Source organism: Pipistrellus hanaki, assembly GCF_964339955.1.
Source record: "Pipistrellus hanaki genome assembly, chromosome: 7".
NCBI classification, from domain to species: Eukaryota; Metazoa; Chordata; class Mammalia; order Chiroptera; family Vespertilionidae; genus Pipistrellus; species Pipistrellus hanaki.
This window is the reverse complement of record NC_140509.1, coordinates 84938918-84965247: the sequence shown is the minus strand read 5'-3', so window position 1 is coordinate 84965247 and position 26330 is coordinate 84938918. Positions and strand designations below refer to the sequence as shown.

Below are 26330 nucleotides of genomic sequence, written 5' to 3'. Positions count from 1 at the left end.
TGCTCAGGACGCGCAACTTCCTAAAGCTTCAGAGATTTCATACATTTCTCCTTTTCCTCTTGTTCATCCTCACCCGAGGATATTTTTCCATTGATTTTTAGGGAGAGTGGGGGAGAGAGGGAAAGACAGAAACAATGACGTGAGAGAAACACATCAATTGGTTGCCTCCTACACACACCCCGACCAGGATCCAGGCTGGGGAGGAGCCTGCAACCAAGGTACGTGCCCTAGACCGCCATCGAACCCGGGACCCTTTGGTCCGCAGGCTGACGCTCTATCCACTGAGCCAAACCGGCCAGGGCAGGATTCCATACATTTTCATCTGTGACCCTCCCCACAACCTGGCCCAGTCCCTCGGGCCTGGCAGCCCGGTCCCTCGCCCTCCCTTCCCGCAGGAATCACGGCGAGAGCGGCCGCTTCCTGTCACCTGTCTCCGGCTGGGCTGTCCCGGCACCCCTCACGCAGCCCCTGAGGCACACCTTGCCGGCTCCTCTTCCAGGTAAAAAAAAGTTCAGGAAAACTGGCTGAAGACTACACAACAAGTGTGTGATAAAGACAAGATCTGAACTCGGCTCCCACATTTGTTTCTGTTCTGCTACACCCCAACCCCCAGCATTTGTCTGGGCAGGAGATTAAAATGACCAGGACCACAGACAGTGGGTGCTAGAGCAGGCTCTCCAGAACCTTCTGTGGTGACGGGCGCGGTCCTGCCCGCGCAGTCCACGCCGGGACCGCCAGCCGCTGCAGCCACGGAGCACTGGCAATGTGGCCAGCACAACGGGGGGGTTTTGTTCAGTTTTAATTCATTTCCATTTAAATAGCTGTTATGTGGCTAGTAACTCCTTTACCGGACAATGCAGGTGTAGAATACCAACTTCTAGGTACCTTCATTACTTCCACTGCTGAAAAGGGAGCTACCTTTCTTTTAATACTTAGAATGTGTCCTTCCAATAGGTCGTATTTTGAATGCACTAAGTGACAAGGTTCGACCTTTTAAATTACACAGACACACGAGGAAGATAATGTCCTACAGAGTCTGGAAAATGACAAAGCGCCAATTTCCCAACTCCCCTGTTTCCTCTTTAATCCGAGAACCAGGGCGCCGAGGGCTGCAGCCCTTGTTCCTGAAAACGGAGGCCTCCTGCCTCGCCTGCCTGTGCCGCCGGTAAAGGAGGCGCCGTCTCCGGGCCCGGCCTCCCTGCGGCCTGCGGGCCGTGGCGCGGACACTGGGATCACAGCTGAGGTCGGCCCTCCCGCCGGGACACAGGTGGCTTGCAGCAGGCTGACGGTGTGCGGCCAGGTTGGCACCGAACATTCAAAGCTGAATTGGGAGGCAAATCTGCGGCCTCAGAACGAAAAGCTCTGGGTCACCACTAGAGGGCAGCGCGGCCCTGTGACTGGCGGCCCTGTGACTCCTGAGTCAGACATTCCCTGGCTTTGAAAACGGCCTTCTCATCGGAGCCACCACGGAATGTACGTGCCGAGACCGAATCGCAGGAAGACAGCCTTGTGCTCAGACAAAGGGCAGACACATTGCTTTTCCTTCCCATTCCACACGCTTGAATCAGAAAACCGGAAAACGCATGTAAGAACACACAGGGTATGTGAGACATCACAGAGACGTATGAAAAGACGGGGCGTGGTCCGTCCAGGCTGGACGCCCGGGCTGGCCTCCACTGTACCAGCCGAGGCCGCCCCTCCCCCAGCACAGGGACCACGGCAGGGACCCTGCTCCGGGGTGTCCCCTGTGCCTGCCCCCATTCTCAGCTCAGAAACCCTCCCGTGGGGCCTGCGCAGGGAGGCCAGGGCCTGCCCCACCTCCGGCCCCCCCCATCCCGCTCCCCCCCCCCCCCCCGCCGGCCGCGGCCGCCCTGCCCTCACCGTGGGGAAGCTGAGCTTCTGGGTGATCTCCCGGTAGTCCTCGTTCCGCTCCTTCACCTGCGACTGCCCGGCCGTCAGGTGGCTGCACACGAAGCAGAGGCTGGTGCTGTGGAACTGGAAGCGGATGCCCACGGCGCCCTTGTTGCCCGCCTTCCCGCCCATGCCCGTCTTCACCGTGTCGATGGCCACGTCCCTGCAACGGAAGGGGCACAGGCGGGCTTCTCAGGGCTTCGGGAAGAGCATCAGCCTGTCTGGCTACGGAGGAGAGCCGGGCCGCAGCTGAGGCCGCAGCCAAGAACGCCAAAACCACCGGCTCGGAGCCGCTGAGTCCCATCTGCAGACGCCGAGCCACACGGTGACCGGGGCCCCGACCATCAACCCCGCTGCCTGTCCCCGCCCGCCCCAGCAGCCGCCCCGTGGGCTGGGAGCGCCTCTTCCACGGCCCCAACTCTCAAGGGCTCGGCACCCACAAAAGTTCCCCACAAAGCGCCCTGAGGCGACACCTCCATCCCGGCCGCCCGATCGCTGCCGCCATGGACGGCGCCACCCGCCACCCGCCGGCTCTCCCGCCAAGCTCGGAGGAGCCGCCAGGAAGCAGCGTGCTGAGGAGCAGGGAGCACCCAGGGCCGTGCCCAGCCGGGTAGGAGGTTCAATACTGACTCCTGATCGCCTTAAAGCGCCAACTCACAGCGGGTGTGAGGTGACAGACCGAGGCCCACACTTGCTGTGGAGGCTTTCTGCCCACGTGCTTCGATTTTTTAAAAAAATTTTTAAGAGGCAAAGAATTGGCCTTTCCTTTACTCAGCTCTGGCTCAGAGGTTTCCCGTCTAGAATGTCAACAAGGCGCCCGGCCCTGCCCCTGCGCTGAGCTGAGCGTGGGTGACGCAAGACTCCTACAGGGGCCCAGCTTCCCACGCGCTGGCCCCATTGTGGCCGGCTCCCCGGCAGACAATGTCCTATTCAGCCTGGTTTCTTCCCGGGGGTTCGCGTCCATTTACCGGGAATAATGGCAGGACGGAGAGGAAGCCAGAACAAAGCTCCGTGTGTGTGTGTGTGTGTGTGTGTGTGTGTGTGTCCACGGTGCTCCGAAACGCCAGTCCTCACCTGATGAACGGCACGTGGTACGGACGGACGAAGATGTAGAGACAGATGCCCACCAGCTGTGCCGAGGTCAGGAGGATGTACCTGTGGCTGCGCGAGATGGCCTTCTGCAGCTGCTCGCCCCACATCCTCCTGTTGGTGGTGCTGGGAGAGGACAGGGGACAGAGGCCGGTCACCGTCGCTGGCCCTGGGCTCTCTCCCTCCAGCTGGATCCTTTACACGCGTGACAGATGGCCCGTGGCCCTGGGCCTGCCCGGACACCCTCCGGGAGTGTCCGTCTCTCTCCCGCACCCGGGCGCCCGCCGCTCACCTGGCGTTGACGATATTCCCTGCGCTCAGTTCCACCATCTCTTCAAACCCCACGGCGAATATGTCCGCCGGGCTGCTGTCATCTGGGGGCAGGAGACGAAGGACGTCAGAGCCACCACGGCCAGGTCAGCGCCATCGTGGGGCGCCACACTGGCCTGTGGGTGCAGGTACCCCTCTGCCCAGGGGCACTCATCCAGCCCGCTGGGCGGAGCTCCGCACAACCACCCTCTCCTTCCCCCACTCATCTCCTCTCCCAGGCCTGAGCTCGGAGGCCTTTGCAGGCTACCTCGCAAGATCTAAGACAAAGGTGAGGTCCAATCTGGGACCATGTCCTTAAAAAGCACACGGACGCACAGCTTGATGTGGCTGCACCTAGCAGCATGGTTGGTTTGGGGCCGTGGTCGGCAAATGCATCAGTCCACAGAGCCAAATGTCAACAGGACAACGATGGAAATTTCTCTGGAGAGCCACATTTTTTAAACTTAAACTTCTTCTAATGCCACTTCTTCAAAATAGACTCGCCCAGGCCGTGGTATTTTGTGGAAGAGCCACACTCGAGGGGCCAAAGAGCCACAGTTTGCTGACCACGGGTTTGGGGGAAAGCAGGAGCGGACGTTCGTGGCCAGTGGTGACCTGGCCCCTCACGGGGACATGATTCCTGGGAAGAGGCTGCCCCTTCCTCCTTGGGCAGAGGTTCTAGTGATCAAAACCTAAAGCTGCGAATCCGTGTGAAGGGGGGTCGTGCTGTGGTAACCTAAGCGCTTGGACGAGAGAAGGCGGCGGGTAGCTCAGTGCCAGGGCGCTCTGAGGGGGACCCTGAGCCCGCTAACCCCCGACGGGGCGGGAACAGAAACACCACGTTTCATGGGCCAGCTGCCCCGGGAAGGGGCCAGCCGCGGGCTCACCCTGGGGCTCGGGGTCGGAGAGCCGGGGCGAGTCCAGCAGCCACTCGGCGAGCTCGGCGGTGCCCAGCAGGTTGGTGCGGAACTGCTTCCCGCCGTTCACGTTCCAGGTGCCCATGGCGACGCGGACCCGCTTGTAGTGTGTGAACTCCGCCTGGCGCTCCGCCATGGCCCGCAGGATCCTGGGCGTCACTGCAGAGGCCACGCAGGCACATCGGTCTGCACCCCGCCGGCCGGCCCCTCCCGGACCGCGGACGGGGCCCTCTCCTGCCTGCCGTGTGGCTGCGCGTGGCAGAGCCTCTCGTGAGCGTGGGAAGCAGCTACGAGCAGCGCGGGCCCCTGCCAGGCTCCGTCACGGCCACACGCCCTGCCGTCCGCCGCAGGCTCAGGAGTGCCGCCCCCCGCCCCCTGGGCCGCCCCCTGGCACCGCACACGCCCCTGGGGGTGGAGAGGCCCCGTACCCAGCAGCGCCGTGTTGTCCAGCAGCATCCGTCCCTTGTCAGCCGCCTCCTCCGTGTACACGTCCCCGACCAGCAGCAGCCTGATGGCCTCCTGCTTCACGCCGTCGAAGAAGTTGGACTGGATGGTGCGGGACACGGACCGGGCCCCGTCCTTCAGCTTCCCCACCTGCCGGGAGCGGGCCACGGCCGTGAGGGGCACCCCCCGCCGCCCCCGCCCCGCCCGCACCCCTCCCGCGGCCTGCCCACCTTGGCCTTGCCCTCCAGGGCGCGGCTGCCCGTGAACATCTTGCTCAGGCTGTGCCCGTTCAGGGACCACATGGCTCTGAAGGACTCCACGAAGCGGTCGGCGATGGGCTTGGAGTTCAGCCCGAGGCTCCTGAGCTGCAGGTGAAGGACCTGGGAGGTGGGAACAGGATCGTCGGCTTCGGCCCAGGAGCTGCCCCAGCCGCCCACTCCCACCACCGTGGGCCCCTGTCCGGCAGGCCACCCATCCCTCTGCCCCTCCAGAGGACGAGGGGACCTTTTAGCAAGGAATGGGGCCTGCACCACAACTGCCCCCACTACCACCCTCCCAGCCTCCTCTGACCCCTGCCCCACCAATGGAGGTCCCTGCCCCACCACCAGGGGGTGCCCAGCGAGCAGGGCAGTTGGCCTGAAGCCAGGAGAGAGCACACAGACACTCGGCAGACTAGGTTCCCTCCGAGGCCTCTAGCCGGCCTCCTCGCACAGCCCCTGCCCGCCTCCGCCCGGCAGTGGGCTCACAATACTCCTGGCCCCTGGGCCACCACGTCTGAGAAGCCTGACGTGTGCCTGACGGGTCAGAGGCCGGCCAGCCCCAGGGAAAACCTCGGCAGGGGCCTAGCACACCCCAACCCCTCCCCACAGTGACGGAGAGCCCACGAAAGCGCTGGCCGGCTGCCCGCGAAGGCACGGACACGGCGGAGGGCCCGAGGCCGGGGCAGGACAGACCTCGAGCGCAATGAAGCTCTGCACCGTGTTGGTTCGGTCCAGGCAGTCGAGACAGTTCATCCGCAGAGTGCCTTTCTGGAAACTGAGGCAGCAGAGAGAAACGGTTATGTGCTGTCGGGAGGAGCACTGGTGCAGCACAGCGGCCTCTGTGTGACACGGGCCCCCAAAACGCGGCCCCTCAGAGCTCACCAGGACCTCAGGGCACACGCTCGGCAGTCCGCACACCCGGTCATTCTTTATTTAAAATATATTTTATTGATTTTTTTTACAGAGAGGAAAGTAGAGGGAGAGGGAAAGGGAGAGAGAGCTAGAAACATCGATGAGAGAGAAACATCAATCAGCTGCCTCCTGCACACTCCCTACTGGGGATGTGCCCGCAACCAAGGTACATGCCCTTGACCGGAATCGAACCTGGGACCCTTCAGTTCGCTGGCTGATGCTCTATCCACTGAGCCGAACCGGTTAGGGCCCAGGTCATTCTAAATGCTCAGGACGTGGCCGTGAACTATCGGTGAACCACTAGCCCACGAACAAACGCTGAGCCCCTGCTGGCGGGAGACAGCCCCTGAGCCTCTGGCCACGCGTTTCCACCGCCCACTCCGCTGCGGCCTGTGCCATGGGCTCCGCTGGCAGAGATGCCTTATTTAGCCTGTGCGTTCCTCAGCCCGGAGCTCAGCTCTTCCAGCCTCCTGAGCTCTCCGTTAGTCACGTCACACCCCTCCTGTGCCGAGCGAGTGAGCGAGGGTCCCTGGACGGCACTGAGCGCCATATTTGGGGCCGTTTCCAACAGTGACATCGCCAACCCAGTGCACAACAACGTGAAGCCGGGCACTAACAAGAGGGCAGCGGGAGAGCGGAACCGAGGGCAGAGCCCGGGGGGACACACGCCGGCCGGCGGCTCAGGCTCTCCCCGAGGAGCTGTCTGTGAACGCCGGCAGTGTGGGTTTGGGGTCACAGGTTTGGCATCACTGCGGGAGGCAACGCAGGGCACATCTGTCTGCACACCCAGGGGGAGCAATGGGGATCAGCCGTATTGTGACTGGAGGACACTGGACTTCCTTCTTCCGCTCAGCTGAGCAGCAGAACCCACACCTGTTTCCGTGGGCAATCGGGGTTATGCCAGCCACCCCTTCGCCCGCGGGCTCTCTCCTCTGGCTGGAGAAGTCATACGGTTACATGGCTCCCTTTCTAGCCTGGTTGCCTTTATTGGCAAATTTAATGTGCTTCCCTATCTCCCACAACATTCAAAAGCGTGTTCTGATGGCGGGAGGGGCGGGAGGGGCAGGAGAGGCTGGAACCTGGGGCCCGGGAAACAGCCTGGCAAGTGGCGGGTAGGCACACAGCCGGGAGGGTCCAGCCCCCAGCAGCCTGGCCCCGGGGAGGGCAGGTGGGGACTCACCGTGGGCCTGGCCCAGGGGAGGGGGGTGGGGACTCACCGTGGGCCTGGGCCAGCGGAGGGCGGGAGCAGAGGGCGGGCGGGGACTCACCGTGGGCTCACGCTCTCGCCCCTGGTGAACACGTCCAGGTCGTCCCAGTGGAGCTGCAGCTGCGGCCTCAGCAGGTTCTCCAGTTTCTCCAGCCTCCGGCCCCTGGCGAACTGGTGGAAGTCGAAGTTTATCATAGGCGTGTCGCCAGCGTGGCAGGAAGCCCAGAGCAGCTTCTGGAGGGGGAGAGGGAGGCGGTGAGAGTGCGGGGGGCCGGGGGCGGACACCGGCAGCAAAACTCTCCGGCTGGAATCCGGGCGGCGGACCCATCACTCACCGGAGCACGCGGCCTGTCGGCCCGGACCCTGCGAGGGAAGCTCGCAGCCGGCCCACGGACCCACAGAGCATCCTGCCTACAGAAGGCCCGCCCGAGGCCGAGGGCAGCCCGGCCGGGTGAGGCTGCCGAGGAAGCCGCCCCCAGGCCTGCTCCGGCACCGCCCTCTGCGGGCTCTCCAAGGGCCGGAGGGAAGGACCACTCTGTTCTTCAGGCACCAAGTGCCTCAGGCCCCCGCGGCGCCCAGCAGCCGGCAGGCTGGGAGCTCATAATCCAGCTCCTGGTTGCCTGGTAACCAGCCCCATCCAGACAAGCACTGGCCTCCAGGTGGGGGCGCTCTGGAGCGGCTGGGTCTCCAACGGTCCTCTGGGTGCTCCTGGCAGAGACCCCCCTTCCACACAAGGAACCTCGCCCCCTCAGCTCTCTCCAGCCCCGAGGGAAGGAGACCGGGCTGCCACCCAGGGACTGGCCTCAGGCCTCCCCACCCACAGCTTCCGGCCAGGCTTGTCCAGAGATGTAAGGACCCCGAAGGACTAGTAGGACTTGCAGGTGTCTGGTCCTGTGACTCAGGGCCCCGTCCACCTGTCCACCAGGAGCCAGGATGCAAACCAATGCCTGGTGCGGCCGACAAGGCAGTGCTGCCACAAAGATGAAGTCGGATGAACTGAACAGGGCGCTGCTCAGTGACTGTCGGGAGCAGCGCCTGTCCCTGTGGCCTGATCACCACGGGGTCGCAGGCCGGCTGCGGGCACGGACCTCAGCATCGCAGAGCTGATGGGCCGCGGGAGCCGGGCTCCGTGGGACACTGGTCAGGTCTCCTGCAGGCGGATGTCAGCTCTTTCCCTCCCACCTGTCCAGGAGCCTGCCCTCCCCGGCCTGGGCCGCAGGCCCGCTGCCACCCTGTGCCCGTCCTGTGCCAAAGGAGCCTGTCAGCCCAAGAGGCACTTCCACCGGCCGGCAGGTCGCTGGAGGCGCCTTCCCTGTAACTCAAGGCACACAGGGAGAGACATCCTCGGGCTCCTTTTTGGTTCTGCTCCCCTCCTTCCTTCTGCCTTAAAATGAGCTGCCAGGATGGGTGGAGGGGAGGTGTTTCTCAATCGCGTTGCTAGTAGCAACAAACCAAACAGGAAGAGCAGGTCTGGCCAAATGAAACGGCACCGGGAAAGTCTGCTCCTCGCCCATGGCTTTCCTGAGTGAGTGAAATGGGCACCCAGCTGGGGAGCTGCCACCACCAGGGCAGGCCTGCCTTCACACTCTCCGCCTGGCTTTTCCTGGGTTAAGGGGGGTGTGGGTGATGGGAAGGGGCTGTGGAGGTGCCCACAGCCCCTTCTGGAGCTTTCCACGTGGCAGACGGAACACATACAGGAGCTCTGGGGACAGGGAGAGATGGGGCGCGGGAGGGGGTGCTGCCTCCCCTGCCCAGGTTCCTCCCCACCCTCCCTGGTCCTGCCCAGGGCGGCCGCAGGGAGCCATGGGCAGCCGGACAGCTCTGAGGGGCAGCCCAAGCAAGAGTGGAAGGCTTGAAGGCGCCAAGTCAGCAGGAGGAAATCACGGGAGATTTCTCACCTTAAGCCGACCAGGAGCTCTGAAGAGCCACTCCAGGCACAGGGCCTGAGGGTGTTTACAGAAGCTGCCAGCAGCGGGCCAGACCGAGGAGGGAGGGGGCAGGTCAGGGCTGCATGGCCGAAGCCCAGACATTCGTGCGCACACACGTTGGCATATGTGGCTGGGTGCATGTGTTTGTGTGTACATGTATGGGTGAGTGTGTGCACGTGTGTGTGTGGGTGAGAGTGACTGTGTATGTGTATGTGTGTGTGGGTGTGCGCGTGTCCATCCAAGAGGGCGGAAAAGGCCGGGCTGTCCTGAGCCTCCGAGCCCCGGTGGAAGCTCAGTGGTCGGCAAACTGTAGCTCGTGAGCCACATGCGGCACTTGAGCTGCAGTTTGCTGCTCTGTGGACTAATGAGTTTGCTGACCACTGCCTTAGGGGAAAACACTTAAAAAACATTTTAATAATGGAATAGTCAAAACATTTTAATTACATCTTTAACCTGAAGTCAAAACTTCCGGGTACGGGTAATGCCTTACGCAGTGGTCCGCCAACTCATTAGTCAGCAGAGCAGCAAACCGATGCAGTGTGCCGAACGCTGCTCCAGAGCAAGCAAGTCAAACATGCAGCCCGCAGTCACGAGTCTGACAGGCCTGCTCTGGAGGGAGTGCAGCTGGAGACAGGAGAGGCTCTGTTTCGACTCAGCAAAGTCTCCGGCTCTCAGTTCAGACAAACGAAACCTCACACGCAGGAGCCCGAGCCACTAACGCTGGAACCTGGTGCGGGCTGCCCTGTGTTTCCACCCCCAACCCCCCAGGGAGCCTGCCTCCGAGCAGGGGCCCCTCAGACTCCCCCCTCCCGCTCCCGTGTGCAGAAGCTGCGTTTACCTTGAAGGCTCTGTTGAGCACCTCCTCGCCGCCTCTGTTCCCCAGCAGGTTTACGACCACTTGCTTCCCATACTGCTCCTTCAGAAGGACCATGTGCCTGCAACAGAGCAGAGTCAGCAGGACGCGGACCGAGAGCCCCGCCTTCAGGGGACGGGGTGTGGAAGGGACCTGCTGGGCACGGAGGCCCAGGATGCACCTGCCCGTGAAAGGGCAGGAATAAAGCTGGCACATGAGAGGAAGGACTTTCCAGAAAGCGCCCCATTAGACCTGGAACAGCTGACCTGGCCTGCACGAACAGAGCCTCAGAAATGCCATGTGCATTATCGCTGAAATTAATGTGTTCCACTTGGTACTGTCTGTCCTCCAAACTGGACAACCTGGTACGAGAGCAGTCAACCGCAGGGTCCAGTTTTTATCTAGGAGCTGCTTTATGTATTTTTTCCATTTCTTTTTATTTAAAAATGTGTTTGTTTGTCTAAGTGAGAGAGGAAGGGAGAGAGATAGAGAGCCCTCTTGCATGGCCCCCACCGGGGACTGAGCTTGCCAGTCGAGCCTGCAACCAGCATGTGCCCTGACGGGAATCAAACCAGCAACCTCTTGGATCCTGGGTCGACACGCGACCACTGAGCCACGCCGGCCGGGCTAAGAGCTGCTTTATGAGGGTCCAAACGAGGAGACACAGCCAAGTCTCGGTCTTTAGGAAAATCATTTGCTTATCAGAGACCATTTTAAAAACACAGATGTTGAAATATTTGAAAGAGACTCAAATGTTTATCTTTTATCACCAGCTTCTGAAAAGGAACTTTACTATTTTAACAATGGCTAGAAAGGTTGAAATGCAGTGTTTAAAAAGAAACGGCATAGGAAAAAGACACAAGCAACAAGCGGATGGAAAACTGTAATCTAATAGGGCCATCTTTATACTAAATATAGAAGACCAGAAGATAATGATGTTGGAAGTGGGGGGATTTTATGTCATTTAAGCTTCTTCTCTTCTCTAAACATTTCATTACTTTCCAAATTTCTACAATGACATGTTCCTTTTATAAACAAAATTTTTTTTTAAAAAAAGTTAAGTATCACAAAAGTACCAAACCCCGTAAGGGAAAACACACACTCTGTTACTAACTTTGAGGGATGGCAGTGGGTAGAAGAATATGACTCTGAAGGGGGCCATGCAGGTTTCTCGCTGCGAAGGTAAGGCAAACAGGAGTCTGCAGGCAGCTCCTGTCTGGCTGAACTGCCTTTCCTAGAGCAACAGCCTGGAGGCCCCGCCCCCTGTCCTGCCCCTCCCCGTGGCCCCGCCCTCCCAGCAGCCCTTCAGAAAGAGGGTCTGAGGATCAGCAAACTGCGGCTTGTGAGCTACAGGTGGCTCTTTGGCCCTAGAGTGTGGCTCTTACACAAAACACCACCGCCTGGGCGAGTCTATTTTGAAGAAGTGGTGTTACCGTGTTTCCCCGAAAATAAGACATCCTCCGAAAATAAGACCTAGCGCATGGAAAAATAAGACATCCCCTGAAAATAAGACCTAGAGCATCTTTGGGAGCAAAAATTAATATAAGACACTGTCTTATTTTCGGGAAACAGGGTAGAAGAAGTTTAAAAAATTTGGCTCTCAAAAGACATTTCAATCGTTGTGCTGTTGATATTTCGCTCTGAGGACTAAGGAGTTTGCCCACCACTGACTGAGATGGCGAAACGGGGCCTCTCGCAGGCGGTGCTCTGTCCCTGGAGCTGTGGGCGTGAAGCCCTGGGTGAGGCTCTGGAAGGAATGGAACGTTCATTGGGGTCTCTGCCCAGAGAAGGGGTCCTGGCCTGAGGAGTGACTGTGGACAGAACAGCAGGCTCTGAGGCTTGGATCCCCGAGGGGGTGGAGAGCCGCTGCCGCAGAGCCTGAGACCATCGGAAAACACAGATATTTACATCACGATTCGTAACAGTAGCCAAATTACAGTTATGAAGTAGCAACGAAAATACTTTCATGGTTGGGGGTCACCACAACATGAGGAGCTGCATTAAAGGGTCGCGGCATTGGGAAGGTGAGAACCCCTGCTCTAAGGGAGAGTCTTGGAGTCCACACCCAGGCTCTTCCTGGCACGGGTGGCTCCATGCGTTTAGGGATTTTTTTCAACCTTCTGCCCATCTGCTGCTGCAGATGGCGCTCCCTGGAAAACAGGAGTTTCCCAGCTCCTCGAGGAGTCAGATTCCATCTGGCAGCTCCCTTCTCAAACTCTGGGTACAGCTGAGGGGCAGCAGTTAGACCACCGGATGTCCAGACACAAGCAGGTCTGTGCACAGCGAGAGAGGGCGGGTGGAGCGGGTCACCGTCCTGCAGAGTGAGAGCGGGCACCGCCCAGGGACAGGCTGACGCTGTCATCAAAGCTGTATGCTACTCCGAGCAGCCACAGCCCACGGCCGCTGGAGACACCCCTTCGGGCAGGGCAGATGGCAGGACAGCAGCGAGCAACCAGGAAAGCAAGACAGCAGAGCTCCAGGCAGAGGGTCCCACCGAGAGGGTCCAACCGAGAGGACTGTTCACATAGGGGAAAGGGGAGGGATTTGCTCTGGACCAAACACATTGAAGAACTGAGAAACTCAAGAGATTTGAGGGCACGGCTCCAGGGGGTGACACAGCCCTACTCCTCCGGGGGGACTATGGCCCCCCATCTCGGTCTGTGACAGAAACCTGTGACCTCACTCCCAGACACTCACTTCCAAACGGTGGCCCAGGGAGGGCGAGGGGCCGGCAGCTGTCAGGACAGACAGGCAGCCCCTCCCGGCGGGAGGGAGGGGGAGCCGTCTGTCCAACCTCAGGGTGAGAGGCGGTAAAAAGAAGCCCCTGCAGCCGGAATTTTAAGTGGGGGCTGCCTGTTAAAAGACGGCCTCAGAGAGGGGTTTGGTGACTCACAGAAAAGACCGAGTTATCCTTAGGTTGAGGGGCGAAGTGAGTGTAAGAAAGGAGAGGGCTTGTCTCCCAAGTACACACACACACACACACACACACACACACACACAATTTTAAAAACTGTTAGTCATTGTAAATGTTCTTAATTAAAACAAACACAGCTCATGAAGATGAAGGTTTTTGAAAGGAGCCCAGCAGGCCCCTTCCCTTTGCCCCAGGCCAGCTCAGGGGGAATTTCATTTCGCCCATATTTCCTATGAACATTAATGCAGACCCAGGCCAGCGAAAAGAGGCCACATGCCATGGGCAGACACATGAACAGTGCTCAGGAAAAGAGGCAATAGCATATTCACTACCAGGTGACTAGCTCCTTCCAGGAAAAGCTGTTAGGGGGGTCGCAGCTGGGCTGGTGTTACCAGGCGATGGGAAACAGGTGTAACGTCCCACCAAAGCTCCAGGCACAGCGATTCAAACACAAAATGGCTTTCTGAAGTTCAATGACATTCGCTAAGATAATTTTTAAAATTAGTATTTAGATTAAAACAGCAGACATTCTAGGAAGCTATTAATTCTTCAAGTTCAAGTTAATAGTTCAGGTTAAAGTTGCAAGCTATTTAGTGTGTTATGGTCCAATTTGTGTTTTATAACATGAACTACATATATGCCAGCTTTTTTCTAGAACGATACATAAAAAGCAGTGAGAATTGGGAGTTAGGGTACTGTGTCGACTTCTCACTTTATACCATTCTATGTGGTGACATCAGACCTGGGAATATATTACTTTTAAAATGAACACAAACAGCTACAAATACCCTGTGATTCAGAGGAGCCCAGCTTCACCACAGGAGGAACTGATAAGATAAAATAATTCTACGTCCTACCTGAGCATTTATTACTGAGCCTCAGGGAGACCTGAGCGCAGGTACAAACCTCACTTTGCATAGAGGAACAAAGTAAAGGGCAAGATCAGATGCGGGACACACACACACACACACACACACACTCTCCCTTCCTGCTGTCCCCTTTGTGCAGTCTGCTGGGAGGAGGTGACAGACGGCCTTACCTGTCGAAAGCAGGGGCGTTGGCTTCCAGGCCTCTGTTGAGCCTCAGATGATGTGAGCCAACCTAAAACGTAAAGAGAAATAACCTGTGACACCTGCTGCCCTGAACCCAGAAGTGGTCCCCACTCCCCATCTCGGCCAGCCCGGTCTCCAGCGGCCCATTCCCAGCCCCGATGTGGCCCCTCCCAGCGCAGGATGGCCAGGCCCGAACTCAGGTCCCTCAGCCCGAGGGGGGCTCTGGGCGGCCCAGTCTGAGCGCAGCGCAGACAGAGGGAACCTCAGGGTACGACCAAGAGGCTGCGACAGACCCACAGACCCCCGTGGTGAGAGGACAGCTAAGCCAACGGGAGAGACCACTGTCCCCGCATCCTCTGCAGCTACGGGGCCTCGGAGGGGCGGCCCTGACGCTGGAGTTACAGCTACCTGGAAACTAACGCGTCTTGTTACTTAGAGCTACCTATTAGACACTGGAAGTTTAAAAACAAACGTGAAGCTACGTGTGGCTGCTGCAGCCGGCTGGACATTTCTGGGACAATCTGAGGACAATGACGGATTGTAACCTGGACAGTAAAACGGGAATCCATGTGTCTATACCCATGGTCGGCAAACTGCGGCTCGCAAGCCACATGCGGCTCTTTGGCCCCTTGAGTGTGGCTCTTCCACAAAATACCATGGCCTGGGTGAGTCTATTTTGAAGAAGTTGTTTAAAAAATTTGGCTCTCAAAAGAAATTTCAATCGTTGTGCTGTTGATATTTGGCTCTGTTGACTAATGAGTTTGCCGACCACTGTCCTGGACTGTCTCCCCGTGGTTGTGTGCCCGCGTCTGGGGGCTGAGCTCCTCTGCCCTTTCCCCAGGGCCACGGCCACCGGGCTGAGGAAAAACCATCACAGCCAGGCCCGGAGAAGCCGCTCTGCCCTGCCTCTGAGGCAAGTGGACTCCTGTCAGTTTTCTGGACTTACAAGGAAGGCACCCGGGAAAACGGGATCCTTTCAGCCACCCTCGGAGACCCCGAGCGCTGAGACCCAAGAGCAGGGGCTGTGTCTGTCTGTCTGTCTGTCTGCCAGTCTGCCAGTCTCCCCGGCCTCAGAGATACTGCGGCTGTTTTTAGACTCGTTCCCATGGGAACGCAGTGAGGGGAGGATGGAGAAACGGGCTCAAAGGCCTAGATTTTAGTTGTGACAGTTTTGTCACTGAACACATCCCCCCTTCCCCCCCCTCGCCCAGTCACAGCCCACGGTTTCTTCGTCTAAACAGTAGAAATGTCAGTCACGATGACTGCACCAGGAGTGTCCCACCTTGCGCTCGAAATCCCTCCCACTGTAAACCCTGCCTGGATCCCACGACAAGTTGCGTAACCAGCCCAGGACGGAGTTAGCGAGCGCACCCCGACACCCACGTCTACACAGCACAGGCACCATAGGAAGACCCCAAGTTCCCTGCCCTGGATGAAACCATTGGGGTTCCCCATGGGAAGACCTAGAAACAGACTTCCAGCTCATGAACAAGCCTGCAGGACAAGTGCCAGGGAATCTGATGGGAACGGTGCCCCTCCGTACCGAGAAAGAGCCGTGTACCGGAGGAAGATGCCACAGGGCGGGCCAGGGACGGGGGGCCCAGCCGGGAGGCGGCAGCCCACGGCCAGGGCGCGCAGGGCCCACCAGCCAGTGACCATTCCTTCCGATGCCCCTGGCTTCTCTCTCGGCTGCCTCTGACACCCATCCCTGTGGACAGGGCCAGGCAGGACCGCCGAGGGCATGTTCTGTCCTGACAGCACTTAGTCCAAGGTCCCTGCTGACCACAAACCCTCCCGAGGACACCAAGAAGTCGAGGGCACTGTCCAGAGAGTGACCAGGGCAGTCAGGATCCCTGACCCCAGCAGTCCTCAAAGTGTGGTCCCTGGACCCGCAGCATCATCTGTTTAAAGGGCCACTCAGATGACTCCTGCATGCATGGGCACGTGTCTGTGCATGTCTGCACGTGTCTGCGCATGTGCACAAGCACTGCAGTCTGAGCAGCACTGGTTTTGACTCATCTTCCCCCTCCATTCCTTTTAGCTCAGATTGCAAATGCCTGTGAGCTGAGAAGGTGGTAGGAAATGAGCAGCTGTGGGCGGTGGGGGGAGGGGCTGTGTCCACGCTTGCCCAGCCACGGGCACTGTGACCAGGCCCAGCTTACCCCCTTCCCCCTATATCATGGCCTCAGGCTGCATTCTCTCAGGAGGTCATCCTTCCTCCAACATTCTTTGTTTCATGCCTCACATCCTGCCTCCTCCTCTCTGGTGTCAGCTGGTCCTGAGGCCACCCGGTGTCGGACGCCTTCGGTCGGGGCTGGAGTGAAGCCACGGTTGGAACCGACTGTGATGCTTTATTGGGTCTCCCCTCCTTCTCCATCGGCCATCCTCCTCCCCCTGGCCAGGTAGACGTTGGGCAATCCCTCCTGTCTGGAGTGGCCACTTCAGTCCTACAGACCACACACCTCGGGGCATTGGCCGCGAGAATAACCGAGAGCTGGAGGACACCCTGCTGTGCGAGTCAGACCTGAGTCCACGCCGGCCCCCGAGAGGGCCCCACAATCACAAAGGGCATCTGCGAATCCCCGGGAACCCCTGCCCCTCCCCTAGTGAAGGCTGCCAGCACCTCACCTGGATCGCTGAGACTTCCCACCTGGTGTCTTCACCTTAGTCCTCTTTCCCCAAACTAAACTCCACCTCACTTGCAGCTAATCACGTCACCCACCCCGGGAACCCTTCCTCGCAGCGGGCCAGTGAGTGCTGAGCCCTGCTCCCAGCTCACACACCAGCTCCAAGTCCAGGGACAGCACCGCGTCACCCACCCCGGGAACCCTTCCGCGCAGTAGGCCAGGGAGTGCTGAGCCCTGCTGAGCCAGTCCTCTTTCCCCAAACTAAACCCCGTCTGTGTCTGGCGCCAGGGGCTTTGCCTGCGTATCCACAGATGCTCAGTGAGTGTCTGTGGGACAAACAGATGGCCTGCTCTGGGGTGTCTGAGGCTGGGAGACGGAACAGCCCAGAAGACTTCCTGAGAGACTGAGGCACCTGCTGTGTCCGCCCCGAGGCAGGGAGGAATCTCATTCTCTGGCCAGAGGCACCCAGCCCTGCAACCTGAGCTTCCCCTCCTGGATGTCATAATTTACGTTCGTTAACAGCTACCATTCCCGTGCTTTCCAGGGTCTAGATGCTGTGCTCAGTTCTGACACCCAGGCCTCTCCATCACCCAGAGGTGGGTATTGTTTACTCCACACTACAGAAGAGGAAGCTGAGGCTTAGCCAAGATAAGAACTTCTCTACTGTTTTTGAGATAAGAACTTCTAGTTTGAAATGAGAACATTTTTTTGAGATAACATTTTTGAGATAAGTACATTCTTCTAAGAACTTTTTTTTTTTTTTTTTTTAGATTAGAACTTTTCACAAAGGTATGGTTCCCATGGACACACACAGTGTGGTGATTCCCAGCGGAAAGGGAGGAGGGTAAAGGGTAAAGGGGGATAAATGGTGATGGGAGGAGGCCTGACTTGGGAAGGTCAGCACACAGTACAGATGTCTTGAGGTACGGTATACATGAAACCTATATACTTCTATCCACTGATGTCACCCCAAAAATTCAATTTTAAACAGAATATGGATCCTGAGAGAACCAGAACTTGGGTAGAACGTGGGTTTGTGTGAGTTCACGGGCTCTATGCTCTGAACCACAGGAAACGTGGCCTCGTTCCTGGGACGGCTGCCTCACACGCACGCAGCAAGCACGCAAACCCACGGGCAACACGCGTGTGCAACTTTATCTCGGCTCCGGTCCGTGCTCGCTGTAAGTATCCCCCCTCCCCCCACCCTCTGCGTCATTTCTGAAGCGGTTGTCCTCTGAGCCATCTCACACTCTGGAACAAAGGAAAGTGGGACCGCACAGATGAGCACAGCACATGGCATCAGACAGCTCAGTGGTCTGACGGGAGGCGGGCCCGGTGGGAACGGCAGAGGCGCTCACCGACCCGCACCCTCCCCGCTGGGGCGGCACAGGAGCTTCAGAACTCGGACTAGCTCACTGGTGCAAGACGCGGTCCCCGTGTGCAGTGACGGGGGAGGGAGGTTCTTAGCTGACAAGGGGCAAAGTCTCCCACAGACACACGGATGTAAAAGACAGTCCCTGTAGCTGACCCTCCGGGAGGGCGGTGAGCCTTGAGGGTTAAACTTCCATGTGGCTGTTTATAAACTGTGCAACCCCCTGACCTGGTGAGGATGGACTGTGAACGGTACACGGTGGCTGGAAATGGCCTCAGGACCCAGGGCTTCCTAACGAGGGTACCGTTCCTATGAAAAGTCGCACAGGAATCAGTATCCCACAGTCCTCTCTGCTCGTACTCACCCCTTCCCTTCCCCCATCCTACCCTGGGCCCTCAAGGCTCAGAGGTTCCCTGGGGCAGCCCCAAGAGGGGCAACAGTGCAACTTAAAACGCAAGCTATTCACCCAAACCTCTGTGCTTATAACCCAAGCGAAGAAGGAAGGGGGGAGGTCCCGATGGAGAACAGCCAGCATCCATCCGTGAGGGAGGCCCTGCCCACTGCGCAGGGCCTGCGGGTCCCTGGGTGCTCCCCTGGGAGGAGGGATGTACTCGGAGGATGCAGGGGCACATCAGACTCAGAGGTCAGCACACCCGTCATCAGGTTCACGGACACAAAGCTTTTGGGATGTGTTCGAAGGAACCACGCATGCAGCTTCTGGAGAAGCACCGGTGTTAGGATCTAAAGGTGCTACAGGACCATCCCCCCAACCCAGGGATTTCTTAAACGTGGTCTCCCTCCTCCCTTCTGCACCCTGCTCCTCTGATATCTGATTGTCTCCTTCTACAGAGCTGCAGAAGCTGCAGAGGGAAATCCCCAAATCTGAAGAAAGCCCAGTGCCCCTCTGCGGACGGGCCAGAAGGGGCCCCTCGATGGAGACTCAGCTGCCTTGGCCGCGGGGAGCGATGGGAGGGAACGGGGAGCCACTGCCCGCGGGGACAGGGTTTTGGCTGTGACGGAATGTCTGACGTTAGATTCCATGATGGCTACACGGCTCTGTGAACGCACCAGAACCACTGGCTCGCACGCTCCACACGGGCCAGGTTCTTGGAATGCCACTGTGTCTCAGCCAGCTCTGCACACCCGCTGTGGGATGCACGCCAGGGGTTCTCCGCCTCATAACCCGCTCAGGGGCCGCTCTGCCGCCACTTCCCGCCCCCAGCTGTCCCGGCCGCTCAGCCATTCCATCCCGACCCGCAGGCTGGCTGCTGGGAGGCTTCCCTGCCGGGACTCAGACCAGGTGACGCTCTCCGGCCATCTCACCGCAGAGCTGACGGGGCTGCCCGGCAGCGTGAGGCAGACTGGAGGACAAGGTGCCCGCAGTGACACCGGGTCACGTCAAGGGCCGGTGAGACCCAGCCCTGTCCGACACCCCCCAGTGAGATGGCCTGAGCCTCCTCGGTCACCCGAACCGCTGTCACGGGAGCCAAAGGGGCCGAGGCCGGGCGGAGGCCTGCTGAGCGCACAACGACGCTCAGGCCAGAAGGACGGTCGGATGGTGGGCGGTCGGATGGTGGGCGGTCCGGATGGTGGACAGTCCAGATGGTGCTGAGGAGCCTCAGGACCCCTCACAGGGGCGCTGCCCACCCCTCAAGTTGGAGCTGGTGAACGAGGCAGTGCCAGTCCGCGGACAGCAAATGGGCTCTTGGCACACGGCACCCGAACTCTCCCAGGAGGCAGATGCCAAAGCCTCGGCGCTGGCCAGAGCGCTGTTGTGGGCGGCAGGGGTATTTTTAGAAACCACGAGAAGACTCTGTGCAATTCTCACGTGGCCGCCCAACGGGCCCCTGTAATGCCAACTCCCAGCGCCTTTAACACAGCCTCGTGCACAGAATCTGGGGGCTAACAAGGTGAATCAACTCAATTATACTAGAAGCTCCCTGTCAGCAAGACTTCCCCCTGCAGGTGCATCAACAGTGAGCTCACGATCGGAACATTACACAGAAGGCATACGTTTCTGCATACACACCACACACACACATCATACACACACACACACACACACACACACACACACCATACACACCATACACACACACCACACATACACACACCACACTCACCACACACACCATCCACACACACCATCCACACATACCCGCCCCCCCCACACACACACACACACGCCGGGCTCAGCCGGATTGTGCTGTGGGAAAAGGCCAGAAACTGCCATGAAAGAACATGTTGACAGAAACCAACCACAGCCGTGGGGGACAGAAGGCAGGGCGAACAGGAACACACGTGCACGGGCCTTTTATGACCTACCTGGAGCCCCGGCTGCTCCCAAAACAGCGGGACGGAGCCTCTGATCTGGACGAAAGACGACACACCATCATCCATGTAGATCGTCTGCACCACAGAGACACAAAGGCAAGTGTTCTTCAGTGAAACCCAACGTCCGGGCGGTAACGGGATCCGGCCGCCTGAGACCCGACACCGGGAGGGGCGGCCGCGGACGTCAGCCTGTGCTCCCGCGGCCTGCCCTCCCGCCTGCTGGCTGCCCACCAGCCTCAGGCTGTGCAGCGGCCTAGCTCCCTGCAGTCCAGCAAGGCCCCGCCCGGCAGGGCCCTCACCGCACCCTCCTTAGGGCCCTCACTCCCACTGTCCATCAGCGAGCAGAGGAGGCACCTGGGGAAGGGCTGCGTGAATGAAGCGAACAGGTTGCGGCCAACGGCGCCGTGGAGCGCGCTCATCAGCCCTGTACTTGGCCACGGGTGCCAAGACTTGAACTTGTAGTCGGCCCTGGCCCCGCGCCACCGTGTCCTCACACAGCTGCTCCCGCGGTCAGCACACAGCACAGCTGCCCCTCGCTGCACGGAAGCCGATACTCACTCAGAGAAGACGGCATCTCCCCTTCCCCCGTGATTCCAGAGCGAACCAGCTCCCGGCCGCCCGGAGGGACGTTAGAGGACAGAGAGGACAGGCCGCGCCTCGCGAGGGGCGGCCGCGGCGGCGCTCAGATGCTCTGCCCTTTATCTGGGTAACTCTACCCTGGCCTGGCAGGGCGGCCGGCGGTGCCGCCGGCCTTTCCGCTCCTCACCAGCCTGCTCCCTTACCGGGTAGCGTTCCGCGGGCTAGATCTCGCTCAGATCGGCATGCATTAGTCATTCGAGGGAGGACTGAGCGCCAGGCCCGCGGGCCGCCCGGACTACAGGAGTCACACCGGCCGGGGCCACGCTGCTGGGCGGCCGTCCATCCTCCGATCTCCACAGGGAAAGGCACTGGGCGAGGGGCTGGCCGCCTGTGTCCAAACACGGACCACCGTCCTCCTACCGGCCTCCAAGGAGCCGAGGGGCGGGCTGTTTAAGTGACTGGCGGCTGGCCACCGTGAGGGAGAGCAGACCGAGGGCCTGGGGCCGCACGGCCGGGCTGCCGAGAAAGGAGCGGCTGGGCCGGCGTTTCTCCAGGAGGACACCGCTCCTCTCGCGCCCGGGAGCCGGGCAGGCGGCAGCCCACACCGCGGCCAGGCGCCCCGGTCCGGGCTGAAGCCCCTGGCTGCGGCCCCGGGAAACCCCTCTCTGCTGCACGCAGGTGTCTGCAGCCTGACACCCCCACATGCTGCACCCGGGCCGCCCGGGGCCTCTGATGTGTTCCACCTGCGGCCCACACCGGCCTCACCTCCGCACGGCCCGTCAGAGAGAAGCCGCGCTGAGCCAGCCTCCCTGGGAACTCATCAATGAGAATCCAGCAGAAGGTCCCAGCCCACGGCCCCCAGAGCCACGGCTGCCGGACACGCCATTTCACCCCTCCCCCTCCCCAGCCCCGGCGCTGAGACGGCTTTTAGGGCGCAGCTTCGGCTGATTCAGAATGAAACAGGTCACAGGGAGGTTTCCTCCCTCTCCCTTCAGGAGCCACGTGCCGGCCTCAGCCTCACGGTCTCTAGCTTCCGCTGGCTCATGGATCCTCAGCTGCTCTCTGCTGAACTGCCACCTCCACCCCCGGGGACCCTGCCTCCGCTCCTCAGGCGTCAAACCCGAGGCCGGCGGGCCGCACGCCCGCCCAGTTAGCACTGAGCCGGCTCTGCCTGCCAGGACCCAGTGAGGGTGCTTCCCAGCGGGACCTGAACCAATGCCCGTCCGCAGGCAGAGCCCCTGACCGCTCCGTTCCCGCTGGAGTGAGACGCCGCCCGAATGCCCCTCCCGGAGACACGGGCGCCCGCCCACCGCCCCCTCCGAGCGCGGCCAGCGGCCCGGGCACTGCCCTGCTCCGTCCACCCTCCGAGCGCGGCCCGGGCACTGCCCTGCTCCGTCCACCCTCCGAGCGCGGCCCGGGCACTGCCCTGCTCCGTCCACCCTCCGAGCACGGCCTGGGCACTGCCCTGCTCCGTCCACCCTCCGAGCGCGGCCCGGGCACTGCCCTGCTCCGTCCTCCCTCCGAGCGCGGCCCGGGCACTGACCTGCTCGGTCTCCACGAAGTTGGCCACGTGGCCGTCGTCGTTGAGGCCGCGGGTGAGGAAGCGGGGGCCGGCGCGCTCGCAGCCGATGCGGGAGATGAGGCAGGCCTTGGCCTGCTTGTGCGCGGCGTACACCGTGCGGATGGCCACCACCCCGCAGATGACCTTCAGCAGCCAGTCCCGGCAGCTCACCTGGTGCTGCCGCAGCGGCAGGTGCAGCAGCTGGTTCCTGCGGGCGGAGACCGCACTCAGGGCACCTCGCCGCCCGCGGGGACGGCCCCAGAGCAGCAGGGAGGGCCGGCGGCCTGCCTCCCCCAGACAATCCTCCCCACCCGGGGCGTCTGGGCTGCCGAGACGCTGTGTGCAGCAGGAGCGGGCCAGGAGGCCTCTCCCGGAGGCGCAGCCGGAGGCCACGCCAGGGGGAGCCACGGCCAGGGGGAGCCACGCCAGGGGGAGCCACGCCAGATGGGGGTCCGTGCTGAACGTGGCTGGTGAGTAGGGAGCGTGTGCGGTGGGGTGAAGCCACGCCAGGGGGAGCCACGCCCGGGGGAGCCACACCTGGCGTGGGAGCCATCGCGCCTCTCAGCGAACCTCAGCGGGGCCTCCGTGTACACCTGTGGCCTCCACGTTTTACAGGGCAAGCCCATCAGTAAAAACGGAACCACGTGTTTTGTGATTAGATAACGACAAATGATTAAACTAACCCTACGAAACACGTGCATGCTTATTGAAATTATATCCAAATCCGAGGAGGTGGATGACAAAGCCGTCACAAATAAATAGAAGAGGGTGCGATGGGAATAAAGCCTGACGGCGTGTCCCGGCCTGGGAACGCTCTGGGCTTCCGGAGAGAGAGCCCGGGTGAGGACTGGACAGCAGCCCACGCGCATCGGCGCACGGAGCGCATCTACGTGCTCGGGGCGGATGAACTCCCTTCCTCCTCGAAATGATGCTGTGTGATGGGTGTGATCCTCACCCCATTTCACAGACAGACAAACTGAGGCACAGGAGCGAAGTGCCCAAGGGCACGGGGCCAGGAAGCGGCAACGTGGAGCAGGGAGCAGATGTCGTTTTCCCAGGCAGCCAGCCGGAGCCTCTCCTGATGAAGGCCCTACCTTTCCCGTGACACCACACCCTCCCTCCCTCCCTCCTCTCCTCTCCCCTCCCCTCCCTTCTTCTCCTCTCCCTCGCCGGTAATTAAGCAAATCTAGATCACAATGCTCCACTTGTTCAAAAGCGGCAGCCCTGGCTCTGCCCTTGGCCTTCCTCAAAGACAGCAGCCCCCTCTCACTTCTGGAGAAGCTGCTGTGAGCTCTGACGTCTCAGGTGGCTCCTCCAGGCAGCAGCGACCCTCCACTGAGGCCAGCCTTCCTGCCGTGACACGGCCACTTCCATCTGGGCGCTGGGAGCCCCTGGGAGCGGCCATGCAGGCCACCCCCAACCCCATCCCTAGCTCTCAGAGCCTCAGCGCCCGTCTGCCTGAAGGAGGGTCACCAGGACTGCTTTCAAAACACCCGTCTCCCTCCCTGCACCGCCCCCCCCAAGTTCAGACAGTGAGCCCGCCTGGGGACCAGTGCATGCCACCCACACGCCGCATCCAGACAAAGCCTCCCGCTGTGGCCGCCGCCAGCCAGGCAGCAGCAGGAGACTGGCCAATGGACAGCCCAGAACAAGCCTGCCTGCAGCACTGCCTGCCCGGGGCGCCCCACACCCCTGGAGGAGGCTCAGAGAGGAAGTCAGCCTTGTGTTTCCTCCCGGGCCTGGCTTTTCCGGGAAGCCATCTGGGCGGGGCCATCACCAGCCCGGAAAAACGACTTCACCCCACCGCACACGCTCCCTACTCACCAGCCACGTTCAGCACGGACCCCGTCTGACTCCAGACATGGGGCCAGACCCGGCACCCCAAATGGTGGGTGAGGAAATGAAGTGGGTGCACCCTGAGCCCAAACACCACGCCCTGGTGTCCGGCCCAGCGGCCCGGCACCTCCCCAGTCACCGCTTCCTCTCGACTCTATCAAGATAAAGTCTCCCCAGCCCACTGAGCCTCCGCGGGGGGACTCTCTGCTGCCTTCCTGTTCGTGTGCTCGAGCCGCCGGCCACAGCGCGGGCAGGAGGGGGCTGAGGGAAGCTACATGGGGGTGGGGGTGGCACCCTGTCCCCTGCCATCCTCTGGCCCTACAATGTTCCCATGGAAGGTCATGGCCTCAGGGACTCCTCGCCTCTGCTCCCCTGTCGGCCTGGGGTTGAAACGGTCTGTGCCCTGGGCAGACAGACCCTCGGTCTGTGGGCTCAGACACCTCAGGGCCGCACGCACCAGCTGGTCCCCGCAGTGCCCGTGAGTCACAGAGACTCCCCCTCCCCGGCCGTTCCTCAGAGCTGGTCCCTGGACCTGCAGGGTCAGAATGCGGGCTCAGGCCCCTCTGGGTGGGCGCGGAGTCCACTCGCAGGGTCACCGGGGACCCTGGGACCACGCCAAGCGGAGGTCATGGATGCAGGTGCCCGCCAGGGCCCGCCGCCTGGAGACCTGGGCAGAAGGGAGAGGGGGGCCCGGGCCTCACCAAAAGAAGGGGTGCCCCCACTCGTCGCTGTCATCCCCCTGCTTCTGCGCCCGGACGGTGAGGTCGAAGCCGTCGCTGGGCCAGGAGAAGTAGAAGACGCCGGAGCTGAGGATCTTCCTGAGCGCCGGGAGCCGCTCCTCCTCCCGGGCCGCCTCCTGCAGGGGGTGGAAGTCCGTGGCCGTGATCTTGTAGATCTCAGCCTCCGGGATCCTGCCCACCGACGTGCAGCCCGTCACCAGAACCAGGAAGCTCAGGGCCGTGTCACCTGGAGGGGAAATGGGACAGGAGCGCTCAGGACCGCGGCGGCAGCTGGCCATCCCGGGGCCCAGGCGGCCCAGCTTTCCCGCAGCCACGTGCCTTCGGGCTCATGACCCCCCACCTCTCACCCGACCCCCGCCCCCCGCCCCGCACCTCCAATTCCTCCGCTCAGCGTCTAGGAATCGCCCTGCCACAGGGGCCTGCAGTCCAGGGCCTGGTGCTGAGCGTGGCCCCCGGACCAGCAGCAGCGCCACCTGGGAGGGAGCCTGTTAGAAATATTTGCAAATTCTCGGCCCATGCAGACCCGTGGGCCTGGCCAGAACGTGCTCCAAGGAGCCCCAGGTGATTCCACTGCCCACCAGAGCTGAGGGGTGCGGGCCTGGAGCTTTCCCAGCCCCGCCCCCTCTCCCTCAACACCCCCTTCTCCCCCGCCCCAAGCCTCTCAAAGCCACCCTCCCCTGAATCCTCAGCCGCGCCTGCACAGGGCCTCCAGCCACATCCGTTCTCCAGCTCTGTCACTGGAGTGGCCTCCCCACGCCCCCTGCTGGCAGACCTCCCTGCTCCACCTGATTCCCCCCACGGCTCCCACTTCCCCACTGACAGGGGAGCTCCTCCCACCCTCCTCCCGCTGAGAACCCATCCCAGCATGTAATAATTACAAGAGTTTTACCACCAAAAGGCGGGTGAGGCTCGGGGAGCTCAACAGGGTGGAGTCACATGTAGTTTACCTGTTGGAACGGCTAAACGGCACTCCCCCAAACCTGAACAGGATGATTTAAAAAATATATATTTTTTTTTAAATTGATTTTTTACAGAGAGGAAACAAGAGGGATAGAGAGTTAGAAACATCGATGAGAGAGAAACATCGATCAGCTGCACCTCCTACTGAGGGATGTGCCCACAACCCAGGTACATGCCCTTGACCAGAATCGAACCTGGGACCTTTCAGTCTGTAGGCTGCCGCTCTATCCACTGAGCCAAACCGGTTTGGATTTTTGTTAACTGCCAGTCAGCTCAGGGCATTTTACTGCCTCCTGTTGGCCAAACACCTGAACAGCTGTAGGCTGTTCCCGAAACTGACAAGCCTTTGAAGTGTATAGTTCCACCTTGCCTAGGGACAAATGTGTTAAATAACAGCACAAGGTCCGAAGACAAGGAGAGTCTTCTAGCTCCGTCAGCTGGAGCTCCTCTGACCCCCAATGCCTGCAGCCTGGACAGGCAGGGAGGAGGACGGACGGTGCATCTCAAAATTGAGGGGTTAATGGC

At 60.6% G+C, this 26330-nt stretch overlaps 1 protein-coding gene across 6 annotated transcripts in view; it reads right to left on the bottom strand.

The window, feature by feature from the left end:
• SYNJ2 (synaptojanin 2) overlaps positions 1-26330 on the bottom strand; it is a 65568-nt gene that overhangs the window by 16427 nt on the left and 22811 nt on the right. For 5 of the 6 annotated variants that reach the window (XM_084889700.1, XM_084889701.1, XM_084889703.1 and 2 more), the window contains exons 3-15: positions 24807-25071; positions 22252-22477; positions 20121-20204; positions 13784-13845; positions 9816-9912; positions 7111-7283; positions 5624-5705; positions 4901-5050; positions 4655-4820; positions 4197-4385; positions 3293-3374; positions 2986-3126; positions 1882-2074 (exon numbers count right to left, since the gene is read on the bottom strand). In XM_084889700.1, coding sequence (XP_084745826.1) covers positions 1882-2074; positions 2986-3126; positions 3293-3374; positions 4197-4385; positions 4655-4820; positions 4901-5050; positions 5624-5705; positions 7111-7283; positions 9816-9912; positions 13784-13845; positions 20121-20204; positions 22252-22477; positions 24807-25071 — 1910 coding nt within the window. The remainder of the gene's footprint in view (positions 1-1881; positions 2075-2985; positions 3127-3292; positions 3375-4196; positions 4386-4654; positions 4821-4900; positions 5051-5623; positions 5706-7110; positions 7284-9815; positions 9913-13783; positions 13846-20120; positions 20205-22251; positions 22478-24806; positions 25072-26330) is intronic. The other variant, XM_084889702.1, reaches the window with a different exon arrangement.